The sequence below is a fragment of the Carassius auratus genome, chromosome 43 (assembly GCF_003368295.1).
Source record: "Carassius auratus strain Wakin chromosome 43, ASM336829v1, whole genome shotgun sequence".
In the NCBI taxonomy this organism is placed as follows: Eukaryota; Metazoa; Chordata; class Actinopteri; order Cypriniformes; family Cyprinidae; genus Carassius; species Carassius auratus.
The window spans coordinates 4,087,718-4,111,465 of record NC_039285.1 but is presented as its reverse complement, the minus strand read 5'-3'; the positions used below and the strand labels follow the sequence as shown (position 1 = coordinate 4,111,465).

General features: G+C 38.2%; 1 protein-coding gene across 2 annotated transcripts; it reads left to right on the top strand.

Moving 5' to 3' along the window:
• Positions 1-1,845: 1,845 nt before the first annotated feature.
• On the top strand, positions 1,846-21,982 carry LOC113061484 (nuclear pore complex protein Nup93-like). 2 transcript variants are annotated; one of them, XM_026230630.1, is made up of 23 exons: positions 1,846-2,220; positions 2,290-2,331; positions 2,795-2,992; positions 3,089-3,206; positions 11,015-11,077; positions 12,897-13,025; positions 14,733-14,807; positions 15,495-15,587; positions 15,708-15,847; positions 16,820-16,952; positions 17,207-17,364; positions 17,587-17,752; positions 17,856-17,949; positions 18,842-19,033; positions 19,107-19,233; positions 19,751-19,823; positions 19,915-19,959; positions 20,216-20,332; positions 20,414-20,532; positions 20,967-21,084; positions 21,167-21,250; positions 21,488-21,616; positions 21,744-21,982. In XM_026230630.1, exons 3-23 carry the CDS (start codon positions 2,814-2,816, stop codon positions 21,852-21,854), a joined length of 2,463 nt encoding a protein of 820 aa, XP_026086415.1. In that variant the 5' UTR covers positions 1,846-2,220; positions 2,290-2,331; positions 2,795-2,813; the 3' UTR covers positions 21,855-21,982. The 2 variants fall into 2 exon arrangements, with proteins under 2 accessions (XP_026086415.1, XP_026086414.1); XM_026230629.1 differs by lacking the exon at positions 2,290-2,331.
• The last annotated feature ends 1,766 nt before the right edge of the window (positions 21,983-23,748 follow it).

Below are 23,748 nucleotides of genomic sequence, written 5' to 3'. Positions count from 1 at the left end.
ATATTACTCGAGTAAAATATTTTCTTGGTGGAAAAGTAGCAGATATTAGAACTTATTCTATAGCTACATGGTTTGGCAGTCAAGATCTTGTTTGGTTTTAACATTTTCTTCAATTTTTGTATCTTTGGGTCAGCTTAAGAGCCACTTCTGTAACAAAGACTTTCAACAAAAGAAAAAACGGTTTAAAATGTACTATGGAGAGTGACCTTTGCATTCACACGGTTTCAATCAACTCGAAGGGGACATGGATGCATTTAAACCGTTACAAATGCATAAGTTGTTTTTGTTTTTTAAACCGTTGAATATTTTTACTTGAAAAGAACATTGAAAAGATCCTTGAAATGTAAAAAACCCGACAGTAGGTGGCGGTAAATTAGTCATTGGCTGCATCAGAAAACTATCAGACAGCTGATTTGCTTCCTCGCTGCCAAATAAAGAAATGACTTGACTTTGCAGGCAGCGTTTTTGCACCATTGTTGCAACTAATTTTCAGGGGAAGTTGCCAAAGGAAAGTTGATTTGTTAAAAGATGCTAAACGATGTTTACAAAACATTTTTGTCAAATCTCAGCAAAACATATTTTATATATGTTAGGCCTAATTAAGATTTAATCGTAACAATATAAATGCATATAATATAAATATTTTTTAAAGGTATTTAGTGTTTAATGTTAACTTTTTAAATAGTGAATTGTCGTAAACTTACATATTTTTGAACGATTACAATTGGTAAGATTTATTATTATTATTAGCCAGTAAACAAGTAAAACTACACATTCTGAACAATTATACTTAAATGTCGCCCAAGTCACCAACTATTTTACAATTAAATCTAAACCTAATCATGACAAACTATCGTTGGAAACGTCTAAGACTTCTAAATAGATACATTACTTACCACTGTTTTTTCTTTAAAAAGAATATGTAGGAACATTTATAGATTAATTTATGACAAGAGTGCACCTCACAAATCTACATGATTACAGGAGTACTGACCTTTGTCACAAAAAGTCTTCTTCGTTGCCTTTTCCTCGAGCATACTTTAGAAATCATCAGAAATTATATGAGAATCGAAAACTTAAAATCTCGAAATGGATCCTTTGAAAACCATTTTAAAATGAGACATTGCATTACCATGAAAATAGTATACATCAATATCGTGTTACAAAATGTTTTAATTCATGAATTATAAAAATTGAAGTCCGGATAGTGCACTTTCACGTCTGTGTTAAAAAATGTGAGTGACAATTTAGGGGTTTTAAAGCACTGTATTAATAATTAGTATGCTACACTCTAAGAAAAGTTAAAAAAAATAGTGCACAATACGTTAATGTGAAGGAATTTTCTGTAGGCCTGTTTATTTTTTTTATTTTTATTTTTTCCCCTGCATTTTTAATTACGCATTGTATTTTGTGTTTTGGGTTACAGGATTGCAACGAATAATATCCTGGAAAATTACTATCAACTTTTCAATTTTTTTCTACATATTTTTCTTACAGTAAACTAACTCATCAACAATCGCAGGTACAAGCTACTAACAATGTGTCTCGTAGATAAACAGTAACAGTATTCACTTATTATTATTACTATTAAATTAAACTTGAATGTATAGCATAAATAGCAGCTAACTTAATTACTATGATGCATGTACTTCTAGGCATCTTTGTTTTCCCGTTTTTGTTTAATTAATATGGTATATTGTGGCCCTTTTATCGTTTGAGCCACTTATCAAAAGTTCCCAAATAAATAAATAAAAAACGTTACATTTGTTGCTAGGTGCTTTTGGAAGAGAAAGTATTCATAAAGTCTTGTCTCACAGAAATTATTGTCAACAGAATTTTTTTTTTGACATTTAGGAATTACAACTGCAGTCAGGGGGTACAAAAAGTAAAGCAAATAAACAGACATAAAAATACATATACAAATTCAGAAAAAATGTAAAGGCTAAAGATGTGAAAATGCTTACAGATTGAAACGCATTTTGCAGCTTTCTTATTTTTCAGAAAAAATAAAGGCTTATTTCCTCCAAATTTACATTTTAACAGAAACATCTGAAAACAGTTCTATCGAGTCGCGCGTGCTTCTGGGAGAAACTGTTTGAACCAATCAGCGCGCATTCTCAATGGAACCCGGGAGTTCACGAGGGGGATGTGTTTAGCATAGCGGCTAAAGTGGAGATTATCCTATTATAGCTGCTATTACTGGGATTCACATTCAGAGTGGTGGGTTTTTACATATTCGTTAATTGATTAACTAGTTAATAGCTAGTTGACTGAAGTTTCATTTGACAGGTGTCTGTTTGGGACGGGTTTGCCAGCAGCATCTCATGCCAGGTTAGCTTGCTAGCAAGTGACAGTCATTTCTATTTACCACTGTTGTTTCACAAGCTAACATTCATTCAGTGTAATACTTATATTGTGTGCTTTCATATGTCCCATTTCATAAAAGACAGTATGTTAAATACATGAGTACGTGTATGATACATCTTATTTGACGGAAATAATTGTAGTCACGGTAATCATGTCACTGACATCCCAAAGTTAACATGATAAAGGTATGTCATTTCAATGAAATTCCCACAGTTACTACTGTACAATCATAATAAACTGACATTGAATGGCCTTCAAATTGTAGGTTTGTCAATGTAATAAGCTTTTAGAGATTCTTTCAGTGTTATTGTAATGACATGAGCTGTAGTAAGTGACAATTTGCTTGTCAACTTGCATATAAAAGAATATAAATGATGTGTATAATATCAGCATGTAATATAGACCTACTCTTTTGTGATGCTGTCAGGTGGTACGTGTACTGGGACATGGATACTGAGGGCTTTGGGGAACTCCTGCAGCAGGCAGAACAGCTTGCGGCAGAGACGGATGCCGTGTCTGAGTTGCCCCATGTTGAGCGAAACCTACAGGAGATCCAACAGGCAGGAGAGCGACTACGCTCCCGCACTCTCACCAGAACCTCTCAAGACACAGCTGATGTAAAAGCGTGAGTTTTCAGATTGGTGTCTGTATGTAAATTGGCAAGTCATTTGGGTCAGCATGCCCTTTATATCTGTATTATTATTTTTTTTTTTTACTTTAGCTCCATCCTCTTGGGCTCTCGGGGTCTTGACATCTTCCATATCTCCCAGCGTCTTGAGAGTCTCAGTGCAGCCACTACATTTGAGCCTCTTGAGCCAGTCAAGGACACTGATATTCAGGTTAGTGCATGTTTTACTTGGGTCAGTGTTTGTGTTTCTAGTTGTTTTTGATACTTTTGATACTTTATACCTCCCTTCTGCATCTATTGAGATGCAGCTGTTTAAAGTCATATATATATATAGCCACGGCAGTAATTGTTTGAACTGTTGCATCTTGCATATTTTTTTTTTTTATTTTTTTTTTTTGAGAAGTGCATTTTTCAAATTCATTTTTAAACTTAATGTAATATGCCCCCTTTATTTTAAGTTGCTTCAATTGGAAATCAATTGCGAAGTACATGTAAACGATACTATTTTTTGAGAAGTAAATCCTAATACTCAGTCTTAATTATTTAGATTGTCATTTGCAATTACCATTTTTAAAAACAAGTTCAGATTTGATACAAGGCAATTTTTCTTGCAGAAATTTAATACAACAATTTATGACTTAACATAGACTACTATTCAAAAGTTGGGGTTAGTAATATTTACTTGTGGTTTTCAAAGAAGTCTCATGTTCACTAAGGCTGCATTTATTTGATCAAAATAATTATCTCTTTAAATATATTACAAACATTTAATTTATTCCTGTGTTGGCGGATATGAATTTTAAGTGAATAGATTTCGTCACATAATCCTTCAGAAATGATTCTTAATTATTCTGATTTGGTGCTCAGAACATTTCTTATTATGATTGTTGTTGTTATTATTATTATTATGATATGACTGTTGTGCTCCTTGGCATTTTTGTGGAAACCGTGATGCTTTTCCAGTATACTTTGATTAGTAGTAAATTTAAAAGCACAGCAATTATTTGAAATATAATTTTCTTGTAACATTATACATGTTACTGTCAATTTTAATTAATGCATCCTTGCACAATTAAAGTATGCATTTCTTTAAAAAGAATCAGTAAATAAGTTCTGAACCCCAAACCTTTAGTTTTTATTATTGATTTTCCCCGTTAGCGATGTACTTTGCAATGTCATCTTAATAGTTTGATGAGGCATCCTGCATGACAGCCTCAGTAGAAGCCAAATAAACATTTTAACAATCTCCACACTCAGCCCATTTATAATTAACACTATGCTGTTGCCTTCAGAGCTTCAGAGACAGGGTTGGTCTAATTGCTCTCAGTTCATTTGTATGCGTTTCTCTTTATGGCAACAAGTTTTTCTGCTGTTCATGTTTTTGTATTGCTTTTATCTGCACCTTGACTTGTGTGTGCCATACATTATTACCTGTTGTTTATTTTGATTTGGCCATTTGTGAAGGCAGGTTAGAAGTGTAAAGCCTTTAGAAATTATACAGTGCTTGCTGTGAATTGGATTATAATAATGTCAGTTTTCTAAGGTGTGGCTTTGCTGTGGCAGTGGGTTATTACTGAATTCAGTTCTAAGTGCATCTGTAAAAGTAATGTAGGCCTAATGGCCAAGAGATGTGATGTGGCAAAATGTGAGTCCAGCAAAGCAATTACATTTTCTAATCGTGTTTCAACAATTAAACATTAAAATTACACAGCTAAGAGCATTACAGCTTAAGAGTTGAGTGTTTTCAAAGACAGCTGCTATTGTAAGTTAAAAGAACTAAATATGAAAATGGAAAAATCACATTTGAACTCTTAATTTTTCCTGACTGTATGAAACATAACAGTGGTTACTACTCCCCCATGTGGAAGCTGTTGATACCAGAGGATTTGTAGATTCCGATATATAAATTCATGCATTGCTAATGCATGATCGCAACTGTTCTGGTAAAAAAAAAAACACCAAAAGACAAATATGTGGGTTCAGATAGGGACAAGAAGGGTGTGTTTATGGTTACTGCATTATAATATCACAGGTTTAGTGAATAATAGTGAGCTCACTAGAGCCAGGAATCAGCAGTGAAGTCAACACTGAGCTGGTAAACCACATGAAATTAAACCTGGAGTCATCTGAGGCTTTTTGTCCATGTCTGCTTAAATTAGCTCTAGAGAGATTTTACTGCATAAGTGGCAAATGTGTTTACTTTTCCTGTGTGTAACATTATACATTTTAATGCTGTGAAGTAGAGACCTAAATGTATTTACACAAAATCACAGGAAGTATTGTATCACTTACTTGAATGTTGAAGTGGATTTGACATAAACGAAAGCCTATTGGCTTAACTGCTCTTGTCACTCCATTTATTGTGCTGCAAATAATTTAAAAATGTACATTTGAGCCATTTATGTGCGATAGAGTTTTGGTACAAAGTTTAATCATTATTGAGGAAGAAATAAATTGTGCTTTATTAATTAGACAAAATATGAATGACACATTTAGGCCCAAAAAAAAACGCTGTCAAAATATAAATCAGTTAATCGGTCTTAAAAAATAAATAATGACTCTGGACAGAGGCAGATTGTTTTTGCAGCAGTGCTCTGTAAAACTTGTCTTAGTTATAAAATATCATATCCCTTATTTCTCATTGTGCTTCAGTTTACAAAGAAGCTACCTGATGAGTCCGTTTTTAGCCACAGTATCGATTATCTGAAGTTTTAAAAATGAGTGATTGAAATAAATGCAATTTTAAAGTCCCCATTAGATCGAAATGGTTTCTTTTTTTTTTCTTTTTTTTTCAGCATGGTAAATTAACCTTCAGTTTATCTTTAAGCTACTCAAAAAAAAACAATGACAAAATTAGCATTTAGAAGATATAAGCATTCAGAACGTCACTCAAGCCTTCTACACACTGCACGATTTTAGCAATCCCATAAAAACATTAGAAATCAAATTGTGCGACATGGATCTGATAAACTTGTGTACGACATACAGACTGTACAATGATGGCACCTGGTGTCTCGATGAATCACACTTTGGCACTTGTAGTTTTCATGTGTGCTGAAAAAAGTGGAAGCTGTGAAAGAAGAAGAGATAAGAGCTTGAGGTAAGCAGTTTAATGTTTTAGCACCATGTCGCGTTGATTTCATGTCGCATTTTAATCGGCTGGTCTGCTGCTCTATGTCATGTCCTGTCTTCCTAGTTATATCAACACGTAGAAAAATGCTGCATGTTTCAAAGATTTTAAGTGGATTTTTAAAGTCCGCATGAAATCAAAATTGACTTTATTTACTTTACTAGCGCACATAGCTAGTCTTGATGTGAACAATTAATACGTGCAAGTTATTCTGCTGAATAAAATTGTTTGTCTTGGAAATTTTTAATCAAGATCTGAACATTTATTTCTGCTCTGGAATGGCATTCCTTTCTGATGACGTCAGTTTGACAGCTGAATATCCTTAACCACGCCCTATGAGAGAGAGACAGCGAGGAGGGGTGCAAAAAATAAAACTTGCCGATGGGCCACTTTTCTTACTGAAGGGCTGTGGGGTACTTAAGATTGGGAAACATTAAACTGGTGATTATCTAAATGCTGTAAAAGACGAGGACATTTCTGCAGCCTTTATGAGAAAAACAATCAAGAACATCATCTTTTTTAAAAGATTTGTTTTGGCTTCATTTGAATAATACAGTACAGAACAGACAGCAAGCAATGTGGGAGAGAGGGGAACAGGATCAGAAAGGACCACAAGTTGGGATTCAAACTGAGCAATTGTGTCGAAGTCTCTGAATGATTTAAGCGTTTGTCTCAGATCAGTTGTTGTTGTTTTTTCTTTCTTTCTCTCAAAATCAAAAGAGAGAAGTTTACCATTTCTTCACAATCCCTCAGCCACACCCATCAAAACATACAGGTGACATTTAACAGAATGTGTCTTGTTGGTAACTGGATGATGTCCTCAATGACTTTTGACCAGAAAAGATAGAACTATTTTCATTTGTTTGAATTTTATCAATGAAGATAGAAAATAGACTGTTGACTCAAGTCGTATAATGATCCAATTGGTTTTCGCTTCTTGAAGGTTCGAAGTCTTCCATCCCCACCCATCCTTTCCTCTACTTATCTATCTTCTATTTCTCACTGTCTTTATCCCTCCTCCACCTCTCCATCGTCTTTCTTGTCAGACATATTTTTGCGGTGGGCCTGCCAGAGTGCGGCTCAGCTCTTACTGGAAGTGCACTTACTGCCTGGCACTGTCCTCACCTCCCTCCCTTCCTGAATGTGTGTGTGGCTGAAAATCTCTTTAGCATTTTCAGAACAACTCAGATTGACTCTAAGGGCTATGAGATTGAATATCTCCCTTTTGTTGAACTTGTGTAACTGCTCTTCCATTTATCATCTTCATTCTCGTATCATATCTCCGCCGTTGCAGTCACCTATTGAAAAGATGTTCAGGATCGCATTAAACCCTCTACTGAATAAAACAAAGATGCTGCAGGTGCCGTGCTCATAATTTAACTATTACAGTTGTGCCGAGGCATCCAGATGTGCATCGACCCTGCGAGCTGGTGGCTGAGTGTGTGTAAATTGTATATTGTGTGTGCTCCATATAACGCTGCCGAGCTGCCTGCTTGCCTGAAGACAAAGGAAATGCACGCTGCTGATGAGGCGTAGTCTCCTGCCTTTCTCTCATCTTCTGCATTTGCGTGTGTGGGAAAACGTGCACCCTTCGACAACACACATGTTTCTTTTATAAAAGCTACGTAAAATCGTTTTTTTATTTTAACGTCACAACAATAATGCGAACAAAGGCAGGAATGCTTTAGGTGCTTATATCATGTAGATGGAAAAAGCGAACACTTTAAATGATGGACTCGAAGGAGATGCACTACCCGAGCTAAATGACGCAGAATCGGATGATGCATCTCATCTTTTGCTTTAACTCGCACTTCCACATACTTCAATCTTTCCCACACCATGCCTTCGCATCAGAGTGTATTATCTAAGCACACACAACACTAGGTGCAGGATGAGTGTAAATAGCTCTACATGTGGAGTCTGATCTCTGGTCATTGCACTCTGCTCATTAATTAAACATGACTCTTAAGAGGATTATTAGCCCAGTTTCTGGACAGGATGTCGAAAGCCATCAGGAGAGTGTGTGGTGGGGGGGGATCCATTACCATAATTGCATTGCGCTAGCACAAGAGGAAAAAGGAAGGATGCAGAGATGTTTAAAAAAAGGAAGAAATGAGTGAGAGTGAAAGAGGAGGCTGGCAGAGATGCTGGAGGAGAGATGAGGAGGGGTGGACGACTGATGGTGAACAAGCGCATGGATCAGGTTGAATAATGACTTCTCCTCAGAATCCCCCCCGTGTCTGTGGGCCAACTTGGTACGCTCCGCCTCCGACAATAAAGCAGCCCACAGTAACCCTGCTCGTGGCTCATATCTAGGTTCAGACCACTGGGCCGCCTTGAGGTAAAGAAGAGTGCATGTGGCAGAGACAGTGTGGGCCTCTGGCGAAGGAGGTCAGAAACGCCCTAAAAATGCACCGGCCTGCTTCTGCAAGACAAGGAAAACGGAGATGCCATGGGCAGTGGATGGGCACTCAGCTCCCAGACACTTTCACCTCTCAGCAGCACTTTCCCTGCAGGTTAAACCAGAGCATAAGTGAGTATCACTTAAATGCACATGCTTTAGATAGGCTCGCTATAGTATGTATGCCTCAGGTCAGTTGGTTTAGTCCAAAAGATGAGACTGTCACCTTCTCCAAAGGGATGATGAAGATGGCGAGGAGGAGGATGAAGACTTGTCTGTCACACAGGAAGTGGTGGGGTTAGGGTGGGGTTCCTTCACTACTACTTATTGTTCAGAAGTAAAGGAAATGAAAAAAATAAATGTATAGATCTAGAGGGGGGGTGTTTGAGTTTAAATTAAATGCTTTGGGATCGGTTAGCGCATGCATGAATGTCTTTCATTCGATGCCAATCCATGTCATATTTCCTGCTAGATGTTGCTAAAAATGCGTTATACCTAATTTCAAAATGTATGTAAATCAACAAGAAGGCGTTTGCATGTATGAATTCTTTATTGTTGCATTTATTACAATGTCTTTACTGAACATGTATACATTTCCTATAGTAATGTCGTCTTTTGCTCATCGTGATGCACTGTTTTTATCCAAATCGAACTCGCTCAATATTTGCTGCACCTTGAATTTTCCAAAAATACATGGTGCTTAATTGTATGGTTTGTATGTAACCTCCTTTCAACCTATGTTATCTGCACTTTGTGTAGCTGCTTTAATGGCAGCCTTTAGTGACACTTTTATTTTTCTGTGGTCCGATGATTCAAAATATTCATCAGAAATGTAGTTTAGTATGAATTGCACATCGGATCTCTTCTGAGTTTTTTTCTATTCAATGTGACAATTTTTTTTTTAAAGTGCTATATGTAATAACACGCTTCACCGTATGTAGTAAGCATTTTCTCGGTTAAAGCATGACCCAAATCATCCATATAAAATGTGTTCCTTTTGTCGGCTAGTGGCTCTTGGGTACTTGATGCAGAGTGTGGATGTCTGAAGGGGGCACTGTTCTGTAGCTAGCGGTTGGAGGCATGGTGACTGAGCAAGTAATAGTGCTGCTAAGTATGAAACACCCACCCACTTTACATCTCCGTATCCATCAGCTCGGCGCTTTCGTTCAGATGCGTCATTTAGATGTCGCATTGCCCAAATCAGAATAAATCAATCCTCATTTGCAGCTGTCAGTCAGAGTGTGGATGGGGTGATTGGGGTCTTGTAATCTCAGAGGTGGAAGGAAAGGAGCAGGAAGGCACTGGGGGGTGGGTGGGTAGGTCAGGCTTTAACTTGAAGACTTGGATAAAAAGGGTGTAAATGATGATCTGTGGCAAAATTTTTTAAAATGAAGCAATTTTATTGAGGAAATCGAGGAAACATCTCCAAATCTATGTTTAATCTTTGGCGGTAGCGTGATGTGTTATTCACGACATGACCTTATTCAGTAAAAATCAAATCTGGAAAATGTGCCTGATACTTTTTTGATTCCATCCTTGTTGTAATAATAAAATGCAGTGGTTGTAGGTTCCATTTCAGAGGTCGCATCTTTCGAATATTGGCTTTTCAGTGGTCTGATGATCCTCTAAACCCATCAGAACCAGCTTCTTCCTTCCATCAGTACCACTCCCTATCCCAACCCCCACTCAATGTGTGTGTGTTGCACGTCATTCCAATGACTTCTCTGTCCTCAGGATCAGCTGCTGGATCTTTCTGTTCTGTGTTTAATCAAAACAAATGCAGGTGTGTGTGAGTGATTGTTACCCCGCTGTACATCAAGTTATGATCGCTCCTAGTACATCCATATAGGTTGCTCGAGCTGCACACTTAGCATCCAGCCAGATAATGTAGCTTGTGTATCCGTGGAGGTTACTGAAGTGTGCATTTTCCATCTGTGATCGAAAAAAAAGATGACATTTTAGATGATGATGGCCCATAATTAGATATAAGCAGCTGTTGGCTTTATGATTTCCAGTGTGTAACATTCTAGTCAGGGTTTATTCTGGTTTCAACTGTCAGTGTCCTTAAGGTAGTCCGAGAGCGGTAGATGGGTGGAAACCAAGCAGTTTGAACCACATTTTCCATATACCTTCATGGACTTCTGTGTGTAGAAATGTGGTTTACAAATTGTTTGCATGAATGCGGTGTTTTTTTTTTAATTTGCAGTATATTTGCTAGTGAATGTAGTGAACGATCCTACTTTGACCAGTCGAGAATGGCCATTTTGGGCGACTGTTCTTGCACAGAGTCGATTTTAAGCATATTTTTTTTAGCAGCGATTTCGATAATGATGGCAATTCTCCATCTCTGGCCTGTGGCGTTTGCGTCTTGGAGGAAGTATGGAGGGAAGGAGTGAGAATGGGAGAGAGAGGGCGTGTGCTCTGCATGCAGAAGAGAGGAAAGTAGGTTGCAGTACGTTTAACCTCCATGCCGTGTCTCTTGTTCCAGGGCTTTCTGAAGAACGAAAGAGACAATGCACTGCTGTCAGCCATCGAGGAATCACGCCGCAGGGTGAGCATCTTCCTTTACCTCTCTGTATCCTTTTACATCCATTTATTTGATAGATCCAGTCTATCAAACCATGTCTTTTTGTTCAGTGTAGAGAAAATGAACAGGATTCTTTACAGCAGAAACTTCAGTGGAACTGCATCCCGTATTCATTTCAAATTTGCACAATTCATCTGAAAGCTCCTTTTAAACAGTCTCCTACTGAGAGTTGCCAGAGGTTGTAGATCTTTTGGTTATAGGTCAAATCCCCCTTTTTTCCCCTTGTTGCCTCTTCAGCCTCTGTCAGTAAGGTAAAAACATGCTCTTTCACCTGTTATTATCCATTACTCAGCAGCGAGCTGCTCTCTGCCAGGTTAATCTCCCATCTATCTACCCTCTCAGTCTAGTCATCAAACCTCTTAGGATGAGGAATGTCAGCAAAGAGATGGACAGAGGATAATTTGCTCACCAAAGAAGAGGTGTTACACTCACGACACAGATGGCCTGTGTGACAACATGTCTCTGGTGAAAGTTTTGGGTCCTCAAGAACTACAGGAAAATTTAGATCCCTCACTAGCAGGATCAAAATCAACTTTTTGCCATACACTTTGTTTAAAAAAATCTACGTAAAATAAGGCCACTTAACTATGTTTTGCATGATTTATATATTTAGAATTTTATAAATTCCTTGTGACAGTGAAACTATTTAGTTCCATATTTAGTCATATTTGTGATACAGCCAGTCACCATCTATAATGGTACCTGTCAGAAAACAGATTATTTCCTGTTTCTGTTTTGTTTTTGTGTTTTAATATGAGGAATATTCCATATATGTAACCAATTTTATTCTTTAGGATATACGTTTCTCTCATAGAGGGTACAAACTAGGCTTAGCAACCTGAAGTTTTCTTCAGCAGACCATTTCTACGGTTTTGGTTTGAATCTTGCATGTCTCTTACATCATAATGTGTTGAACGATCTTTCTTAAATTTGACATTAACCATTTAAAACTGCAGTTCCTAATAAAGCTGCTGGCGAGTAATTTCTTTATTCTGCTTTCCAAAGCAAATTTTGTACTTTCCCTTTTTTTTTTTTTTTTTTTTTTTTAAGTATTCGTTTTCAACCCCAAGTGAGAGTGAAGTAAATTGCTAGATGATTAATAGCTTTTTTGACCTAGCAAAATCATCTGGAGTACAGTTAGTTCCTGAAGTGCTTATAAAGCCATAAACTATTGTTTCCCCCTAAAACAAAAAGCCCCTGAGTGTTTTTTCCTGTTTTAAGTTTTACCCGATTCACATTAACTTCAGACTGGTAATATCTCCCTCCCTCCATCATTATGCTTGATTCCAAAATCTGTTCCTCCAGAGTTCAGAAGCCCTTTTAATTAGAACACTCGCAATTATCACACGTCGATCCGCCGGGACGGAGTAAAATAGACGAAAGGTCTTTGGATTCAATCAGGGTACGGGCTAAATCGGTAGTAGGCGTGAAGACAGACCCAGATAGCGGCACAGTTCCATTAGCGAGGCCTCCACGCATCCGGGCTTTAGCAGGCCAGACCCAGTTTGAGTCTCCCCAGGCCCAGCTCTCGTCGTTCCTTGTGCCTTGAAGGTGGGATTGGGGGAGGGGTGAAGATAGTGGTGGCCGTTAGCACTTATTGTGCACAGCATGTTTCCCAGATCGAGGCTGCTCCCTTCTACTCCACTAGCTATTTTTAATGCGTCACGTGTTGAGTAACCTAAATATGTGCAGAAGGCTTTGTAGTTTGCATTGTCCACATGCTTTTTTTATGTGTTATTTGTACCTTATTCCCTCTATTTCACTCGTTCTGGCTTTCTTGCAGACATTTCTGCTGGCGGAGGAGTACCACAGAGACTCTATGTTGGTGCAGTGGGAGCAGGTGAAGCAGAGAGTGTTGCACACCCTGCTGGGAGCTGGAGAGGACGCACTGGACTTCAGCCAGGAAGTGGAGGTCTGAGGAACAACACGCCACATGAAACACAATACACATGCACGATAGATATGATATATAGGTATGCACTGCCTTGTATGATATGGAATAGCACACATTCACCTCACTTCACACAATTGGCGTATCTGTGAAGTACACTTGTTCTCATTTAGCATCTAAGGAGCTTGTTCAGATCTGTTGGCGTGATACACCCAGCCTGTGGGTACATTTGGCCTGAATCTGAGTGTCTCAGTGAAATCTTATCTGGCAAAAGCTTTTCTTGTAGTTCTTTTCAGAAAATGACATTTAAACCTGATTGTCCTTTCAAATCGTTATGTAAAGTTATCATTCAGTTGGCATTAAAGTAATTTATGCAGAACTAGCATCACCAAATGGATTATTATAAAAATATATTTTTCTCTTATGTATGACGTATGCATGTTGATATAAACAAAATCTACATTCAATATAAATATATGTATTTAGATTTAGTTTTATTTTTTAGTATATAGAGATTTAGTCTTAACTATATATAGATATGTTTCATTTTATATTTTTATACTTTTGTATTATATATAGAGAGAGATTGAGTTTTTTTCACATTTTTGTGATATATTTTTAGTTTTAAATCTAATTTGTTATATTCACATGCTCACAGCATACTAAAGTAAAAAAAAGTCAGTCATGTGACAGTAAGATGGGATGGTGTTGGTTGCTTTTAGAGGGTATTATGCATAAAATAGATGCTGTTTTGGCAGCATTGCTCACATCTCTGCTGTAACAAAATGGAGAGGTGAGTAAGAGGGAAGGATGTAGAAAACATCAATCATTGAAGATGGCATGCACTCCTCTTCTAAATAATATATAGCAGAAAAAAAAACACACAGCTTGTTTCACTTTTATGTCCTTAAACAGAACAATAGTCTTATCTACGGAAAACAAAGACAGTCTTTTTCTGATGACGAAACCTTAGAATATGCTTTTGTCTTTACTTTTATTTTTTTTATAAAGGATTAAGGAAGAATGTTGTGTTTGTGTGAATTTGGACACAAACACACGTATGTTTGTGCTCTAGAAGGTTTTGGACTGCTGCCCTGCTCCTTTAATTATTAAACAGCAGTTAAATTTTCCATGTGTGACCTGCTGTACACTTCCTGTACCACCCGCCTGGGTCGCCCCCTCCCCGCTGCATAGTCACACAAACTACAACGCTTCGGTGGCTTTCTTGACGGGCTGTTCATGTAATTGTAAATGTATTGTCTGTGTGTGCGTGTGAGAGAGAGAGAGAGAGAGAGAGAGTTGGAAATCATTTCAATTAAAGCACCATATGCTTTATCTATGTCAAATTATTCTCAGTACATGTGACATTTTTCTTTGGAAGAGATAAATTCATCTCCACATGTACAATTTAAGGTTTTTCTGTCTCTGTCTCTCTCTCTCTCTCTCTCTCTCTCTCTCTCTCTCTCTCTCTGTGTGTGTGTGTATTCACAGTACTGAGCTGTGTGCTCTCAAGCGTGAGTTATGTTCTTCACAATAGCTTCACGCTACATTGCTCGCTGCATTTAGATTAAAACAACTCTCTGAGAGAAACGCAGCTTGTGCACTTGTCAAACCCACGCCTTTACAGGCGCACACATGCACACCTACACGCATATAGAATATTAATTCGGTCTTGTTGTGTAGACAGTTTTCTGTGTGCCTTAATGACAGTTGCTATGTGCCCCACAGCCCAGTTTTGTGAGCGAGGTCAGAGTTCCAGGACGCAGTGCACTAGACAGTGTGGAAGCTGCCTACAGCCGACAGGTTTGTAGAAAGCCATACGCATACATACAAACATAAGCACACGTATCATAAGAAAAAAGTATCTTTATAAAACATTTTGTACATTTTATTTATTGGTGTATGTGTATTACAACAATATTTGCATGAACGTAATCAGTAGAACATACTTTTGAAACATCACACTGAGGAGGAATTGGATGACATCAATATGGTCACTAATAAATCAGCAATCTTAGTTATAAGACATGTAAAAAATATATATTTTCATTAAATTAAGCTTAGCTTTACTTTCAGTCAGTTAACTAGCCACAAGAATAAATGTGTTGTGTTTTGCAAGCCTAGCTCGACTGATCGAAAAAATTGATTGGCTGGAAATAAGCTTGATGGGTAAGCTCCCAATCGGTCCATAAAAGGGAGGACCGTCTCTCACTCTCCTCCTTTGTTCTATTTTTTTTTTTCAGATCTCTTTTATTGCCTTTCTCCTTTTTTTCTAATCATGTGTCGCCATATCGCCTGCGGAGTCATCTTCCTGGTCTTTATGCTCTTTTTCCAAGACCTTCTAAACATTTTCATCCTGTTTGTTTTGTTTTTTGTCATCCTTCACTTCACTTCCAGATCGTAGCGGATACACCTATGGAGAGCTCAGCCTTAGAAAGCAATCAGTCTTTGACTTTAATTCACCATTTGCATTTTTACTTTTTCGTTTAGATCTATATCTTCAATGAGAAGATAGTAAATGGGCATCTTCACCCAAACCTGGGAAATCTCTGTGCCTCAGTAGCCGAAAGTCTGGATGATAAGGTATGTCGCATTCGGCCTGGCTTCAGTGTGTGTTCCTTCCTGTGCCTTTTGTCTCAGAAATATTAGAGGGTTATTGCTTTAATAGCGATTCTGTAAAGTTGTTTGTGCATGTGCTTGCAGAATGTGTCAGACATGTGGCTCATGGTGAAGCAGATGACAGACGTTCTGTTGGTGCCGGCAAAGGACACGCTGAAGAGTCGAGTGTCTGTAGACATGCAGATGGCCTTTGTCAGACAAGCCCTGCAATTCCTGGAGAACAGGTGAGAGAAAGAAAATCCAGCTTGCTCTTTGTACAGAGAAATAATATTGGGACAATTTTAAGTATGGATGTAGATACGTTGAGATTACTAGTATAGGCAAAAAATGTTTTTATGCTATTTTTTATTTTTATGATTGTCAATTTTTTGTAAAAAAATAGAGAGTTTTCTGTTATTTAATAAATATTCTAATAATTATTGATTTTAAATTTAATTTAAAATGAAAAATCATTATTTAAAAAAAAGGGTTTAAAAAAAAAAAACAATAAAAGCTTTTAATTTACTTTCTTTAGAGACTTCCAGTTTTTTATGCTGGAAATTGGTTGTACAATTCAGAATATGCTTTTGCAAAGCAGTGTTATCAGCACCCATTACTCCAGTCTTCAGTGTCACATGATTAAAAAATAATAATAATTTAAAATTTAATTTAATGCTGATTAGCTGCTAAATAAACATTTCTTATTATTATCAATTTTATCATTATTGATATTGAAAACATTTGTGCTGCTTAATATATTTGTGGAAACAATGATATATATATATATTTTTTCTTTGATGAATAGAAAGTCTAAAAGAACAGCTTCTGTTTGAAATAAAAAAATATTTTGTAGCTTGAACTATTTAATGCATCCTTGCTGAATAAAAGTAGTAGTCTTACTGACAAACCCTTTTTCTAACAGTAGTCCATGGTCATGGAAAACCTGGAAATATCTGGGAAATTAATACAATTAGTTTCAGGGAAATAAAATATTTAAAGGGTTAGATTTTGCTCTTATGTTGATTTAAAACTTGGTTACTAGACAATGAGTTCAGGTTTGTGAACTAATCCTTTTTAGTCAATTTATTTGAATGAGTCTGTCAAACTACAATAGGGTTATGGAATAAACATTTAAATTCACTGGTCAGAAAGTTAGTAAACCCAGGATGTACTTTTATTCACTAGAAAAATTGACTGCTCGTGTGTCTCTTCTGCAGCTATAAAAATTACACTCTGGTCACTGTATTTGGGAATCTGCACCAGGCTCAGCTGGGTGGAGTACCTGGCACTTATCAGCTCGTATGCAGCTTTCTGAACATCAAGCTGCCGACCCCGCTGCCTGGCATGCAGGTACTGCAGCAGAACGTGTCCTCACCACACAGCACAGCACAGGCAGCTCTACATCATACAGACTAGATGCCTTCACTGCAGATCCTCTCGAGTGAACTGCGCAGAGTGTGGCTTGCCATAGTTTAGATAACAGCAGTGGATTCTCCCTGCATGGGCCAATAAGCAGCTTATTCCAGACTTAAAAGTAAAAAGGGGGTAAATGGACGGAGTGCGACCCAAGGATAAACCCTGCAGTGTGTGTATGTGTGTAACAGGACGGCGAGGTGGAGGGACATCCAGTCTGGGCTCTGATCTATTTCTGCCTGCGTTGCGGAGACCTGTCTGCCGCCATGCAGGTGGTGAATAGGGCACAGCATCAACTGGGTGACTTTAAGATCTGGTTTCAGGAGTACATGAATAGCCCCGACAGACGGTGAGAACGCACATACACCCTAAAAAAAAAAAAAAACTAGATCACATCCTAAGAGGACTATTTCTCCTCTGTTTTTGGTAACTACTTCTCTCTCTTGTGTGTTTGACCCAGCTTGCTCCCTTTTCATCTCTCATGCATAAGTTTATCTTAAAACTGAATAATTCAGTAAATTTTTTTAACGATTCAATATACAATTTTGTTCAACTGCACTGTTCTTCTCAGTTTGTCTCCAGCTACAGAGAATAAACTCCGACTTCATTACCGGCGTGTGCTGAGGAACAGTGCCGACCCCTATAAGCGTGCAGTCTACTGCCTTATCGGCAAATGCGACATTGGCGACAATCATGGAGAGGTGGCCGATAAGACAGAAGACTACCTGTGGCTTAAGGTCAGATATAGGGACAGAAACAGACTTTATTGTATGTCAGAGTTCACGTTCTTGCTAATATTTTATACTAATGTTTTGAGCCATGTTCTGTGTTCACCACCAGCTGAATCAAGTGTGTTTTGATGAGGATGGGAGCAGTTCCCCTCAGGACAGAATGACTCTAGCCCAACTTCAGAAACAGCTGCTGGAAGACTATGGTGAGACTCAGTCACCTGTACATAATATGTATATATATATATATATATATATATATATATATGTGTGTGTGTGTGTGTGTGTGTGTGTATAGTGGATTAAGTTGACTATATTTGTAAATAATATTATATTTACAAAATCCAGGGAATGTATCTTAATGCATTAGGACTCGAGAGATTTCAACTCTATAAAACAAGTGGTCTCTCTCAACGAGTGCAACTCAGGTCAAATTATTCCATACAGCCAATAAATCACCCCCCTTATCTTTAGATTCACTTGAGTCCTAAAGGAAGATATTTAAATGGGCATTTGAAAGACTAGGAAGTTAGTCAGCATGCAAACCCCCCCTATTCAGTCTCTGCCAGTGTGCCTAGCCCAGATAAAAGTGTATGCTATTGTGCTGCTTTCTCATGGCTTAAACTTCTCCTCGCCTAGTTTTAAAAAGGCATCCGCTTAGTTTCTTCCACCTGCCTGATGAGTCAGTCTTATCTCGCCGGCGCTCCTGCAGTACACCACATTTAAGACTCCCTCTATTGCTGATAAGACTCCTTCACTCCCAGCTGCGCTGCCATTAAGCTCCATGCAAAGTTGCAGCAGGGTCTTTTCAACGCCATTTTAATATGTCAGTTTTAACGGCAATTTAAACGAGGGGATTATTTCAACTCATGCAAATGGAAATGAAACAGCCTATTTAAGCACTTCACAGCTGAGGAAGATTTATGTGGAACCTATTACTCGCTTAAAGAAGCATTCAAGTTCCTTAAGTTACAAATCCTTGCTGGCTGCATTTGCATGTGCACATTCCCAAAGTCATTTATATTGTTCTGTAAGTGGTTTTGGATTATCCCAAACGCTCATAAAGGTGTTTGGCATTATTTGAATTGTTTTCTGCAGGTGAGTCCCATTTCTCGGCCAGCCAACAGCCATTCCTGTACTTCCAGGTGCTTTTCCTGACTGCACAGTTTGAGGCGGCCATAGCGTTCCTTTTCCGAGTGGAGCGTCTGCGCAGCCATGCCGTTCACGTAGCTCTGGTGCTGTATGAACTCAAACTGCTGCTCAAATCATCAGGCCAGAGTGCACAACTCTGTAAGTTCTGATCAATGAGTGATAATAAAAGATTTCTGGATTCTGTTCTAAAGAGATTATGGTCTCTTCTCAGTGAGTCAAGAGGCTGGAGATCCTCCAATGGTGCGAAGGCTCAACTTCATCAGGCTGCTTATGCTCTACACTCGCAAGTTTGAGTCCACAGACCCACGAGAGGCCCTGCAGTATTTCTACTTCCTCCGGTAAAGATCGGACCCCAGCTGATGCTATTGGGTCGTTTAGGGGTAACACGCTGCAAGAGCTGATCTCAAATCAGTCATGTTGAACAGCTCCTGAGCAAATCTATACTTCCCCACACCAGACCGGTTCTAAAATTAGCTCGTTTCCTGTTTGATCAGTGGCTGAACTGTAAGTCATGTCTTTTTCTCTGAAAATACTGCGAGAAATCCCTCTCTGAGAAGAGATTAAAGTGTCATGAATAACTCAGAACCTTCCATGGATGATCCATGAATAATTAAACCTGTTCCATGCACCCTGAATTCGATGCTAACTCAACCCTTTGTTTTAAGAGACCTCACAGGCACCGTTACAAAAAGGAAACGGTTGATCTTCTAAAGGTTTTTTATTTCTGGGCTTGCATGCGTATCACAAAGCAAACACGCTCCTTTGCAGGTCCAAGTGCTTTCGCGCTACAAATGGCATAATCGCTGTACTTTACTAAGTGAAAACTCACAATCACTGTTCTCTGATTGGCTACAGGAATGAGAAGGACAGTCAAGGAGAAAACATGTTCATGCGCTGTGTCAGCGAGCTAGTCATCGAGAGTCGGGAGGTAAGAAACAAGCTCATTGCAGGAAACGTTTCTGCATAATAATTGCTTTTATCATTACATAATTTCTGTTAATAATTAACTCTTTCTGTAGTTTGATATGCTTCTTGGAAGACTTGAAAAAGATGGAAGCAGAAAGGTATGTTGGAGGCTTCTGTTGTAACATCACTTGACTTGTAGAAAGCAAACATGCCACAGTTTTTTCTTGCTAAGTCATTGTGCACACACTTGTTTGATATTTTGTTCATTCAGCCTTCCAGGGTTGTGGAGAATGTGCTTTTGTCTCAAAGCCTTTAAATCACAATATGGCCTTTCATGCTCAATGCAGTTTGACAACAGCATTGTGCATTCAGATTTTTCTCAGCTCTAACCAGGGTTTGTTTGAATCCCTTCAGCCCGGCGTGATTGACAAGTTTGCCGGAGACACGCGGACCATCATTACCAAGGTGGCATTGGAGGCTGAGAACAAGGGGCTGTTTGAGGAGGCCGTCAAACTATACGAGTTAGCCAAGGTAAGATAGGTTGTGATGTGCTGTTGGGTTCATTAATCTCATGATGATTGTGGCTAAAGCATCTTTTCTTTCCTGCATCAGAATGCTGATAAGGTTCTGGAGCTGATGAACAAACTGTTGAGTCCAGTTATCGCTCAAGTCAGCGAGCCCCAGTCCAACAAAGAGCGACTCAAACACATGGCAGTGGCTATTGCTGAACGGTGAGCATTTTGTACAAATACCTCTTAAAACTATTAAAGTCAATCTAACTATCTAACAATTGCAGCTTTATTTTTCCCAACTGATAATAATCCCAATAACTATTACTACTTTGCCTCTCAATTACTAAGTTGTTTGCTAATTGCAACTTTATACAGTATCTCAAAATAGTGCCTTTAGATCTCTCAACTGTGACTTTATATTTTGCAGTTGCAACATTGTTTCTTGTAGTAGTGATTTATTTCTTCCAAATGCAACTCTAGTTCTTTCAAAGTGACGGTTTCTTGCAACTGTGACATATCTTGCAAATGCAACTTATCTCACAACTACTTTAATGTTGAGACAGAAACAGGCTTCCATAATGAACCTCCATCATGGAATATTTTAGATTGTGGTTTCATTGAACACCAAATGGTTTCTTGTGTGTCGAGCACAGGTACCGTACTAATGGTATAGCTGGGGAGAAGACTGTGGACAGCACCTTCTACCTGCTTCTGGACCTCATGACGTTCTTTGATGAGTATCACGCCGGACACATAGACCGAGCCTACGATGTAAGTCTCCTATAAGACCCCTGCTGACCTTGGGCACATGCTGCCAGGCATTAAACTTTGTTTTTGTGCCATTCTGTGTCAGGTGATTGAGAGGCTAAAGCTGGTTCCCTTAAGTCAGGAGAGCGTTGAGGAACGGGTTGCGGCCTTCAGGAACTTCAGCGACGAGGTAAGAGATCTGAAAGTATTAGCAGAAATTACCTACTTGCTGTTATTTCAAATGCTAAGCTGTTGTGTTGTTTCAGGTGACCCCAAATTAACAAGGTTTTCAAATCTTGGCATTTTGGTTGATTTGACTAAAATGTAGTCTGTATAATTGTGAAACATTATTCTTTTTTTTAATGAGCAGAATAGAGACCTTTATTCTCATGACATTCTCTCCAATTGTGTCCTAATCTTTCCACAGGTGAGACATAATTTGTCAGAGGTTCTGCTGGCCACGATGAATATCCTGTTCACACAGTACAAGCGTCTAAAAGGGGCTGCAGCAGGCACACCAGGAAGAGCTCAGCGTACCCTAGAGGACAGAGACATGGTAAGACACCTTTGAAAACATAAAATGATTGCTTAATTAACTATAAAGATAATCCTGAGCCCTTTATTCACTGGACACACACAATGATGATACATGTTAATCCTGATTATCTCTACTTTCTCTGCAGCTGCTGCGCAGTCAAGCCCGGGCTCTGATCACGTTTGCGGGAATGATTCCGTATCGGATGGCTGGAGATACCAATGCCAGACTGGTTCAGATGGAGGTCCTAATGAACTGAAACTCCCCACTCCACCCTTCTCCAGCAGCTGTCTTTCATTGTCCTCATTCCATCATTACTTTTGACATCTTAAATTTGTATATTATTTGCTTTTTTCCATTATTTGAAATAAAAAAGAATGAAATTCAGTTTTGTTTCATTTTAATTTCTTTTATCATAAACCTTTTTTTTTATGTGACATTTTGTCCTACATTTTCCCTTTTAGTTGATTACATCTCAGTTGCATGTCAATTTCATTTTAAAAGCCTATAAAAGACTCATATAAAAGGCTATATGAAAATAATCAAATACACTTAAAGTTTATCCCTCTTAAAATCCAAAATCAATCCAATAAGAAATCTAGTGCAAGCAAATCAATGTGCACATCTCATGACAATTGTATTTTTTATTATATTATTAACATTGAGATTAGTCACTGAATTTGCAGGCAACCAACAATCTGTGTACTATATATACAGGGTTCTCAAAAAAAGAAAAAAGGAAAAGGCTTTGAAATTAAATAAATTCAGAGATTCCTATAGTGGCTATACATTTTACTAATCATTAGTTCTTCTGGAATATTTTATTGACTGTGCATTGTTCTTGATAGAGCTTGTGTAGTGTAAAACTCACAATCTAGTGATTTGTGAGCATTAATATTTCTTTTAAGGGGAACACTTTACAATACATTTTCATTAGTTAATACATTGACACTGAGTGATACATTTGTTACAGTATTTATTCATCTTTGCTATTGTTAGTTTTTTAAAATTCAACTTTTATTAGCTCAGGTCTGTTTAATAATATTTAAATCATGTATTAGTAAATGTTGAAATTAAGATTAATACATGCTTAAGATTTTACAAATCAGTCAATCATTGCTCAAAATCTGTGGGAGCCCTGTATATGTTTTGGTTGGGTCATACTTCATTTATAAAAATATGTATGTTTTGTAACAAACCTACTGTACAAACAAGTGGCTGGACAGGGAGTGTTTATACCCTTTCAGAGAGTTATGAGAGTATGCATGTGTCTGTGTGACATTGATTCTCTCAGCAGATGGTGGGTTATGGAGGAAATGCCCGTAGCGCACACAGATGGACGTGTTGGCTTTGTCACGGCTGGCTGCAGTGTCTGCTCCAGCTCCCTCCAAGCTCTGCTTTGCATTTTTAACCGTTAGCATCTGGAGCTGCTGCATTAATATTAGAGTGCACTGTCCTGAATTCAAGGTACTGGATGCACAACAATCGGGCTGTTTCAACTTTATTTCACCCTTTGAACAACACCTGTTCTGCAAAGACAAATCTGGTCCTTACATAATTTTTATCCAGTCTTCCAGCATCAGTACATCACATGTGTCAAATGGGAACTCTGTGTTGTTTGGAACCTGGAGGAGAAGACATGGAGGGAAAAGATTCATCTTGACGCCTCATGGACTGGTGTGAGAGGTGTGTGTGCTGCAGCTGGTGTTGTGAATCAGGCCGATGTCACACGTCCGCGATAACCCGGCTATTTCACAACACCAGGGTGGCACCACACCGCTGCCAACAAAAGAACTCTTCCTAAAAGATCATCCATCCTTCTCACAGGCCTTACATCTATGTGCCTGTACAGTAATGTATTATCCTCACTAAAACTACAGAAGTCGTTCTTGAAATAAAGCATTGTAACTAAGATGAGGTTTCTCCGTTTTATTGCAGGAAATATCGCTACCATTTATTGTAACTTCTATTTTTATATATTTTAGAATGTAATTTGTTTCTGTAATTTTCAGCAGCCATTACACCAGTATTCAGTGTTACATTATCCTTCAGAAATCATTCTAATATGGTGATTTGATGCTCAATATACATTTCTTATCAGTACTGAAAAAAGTATTGATTGATTGATTAGAAACCATTATTCATTTTTAAGG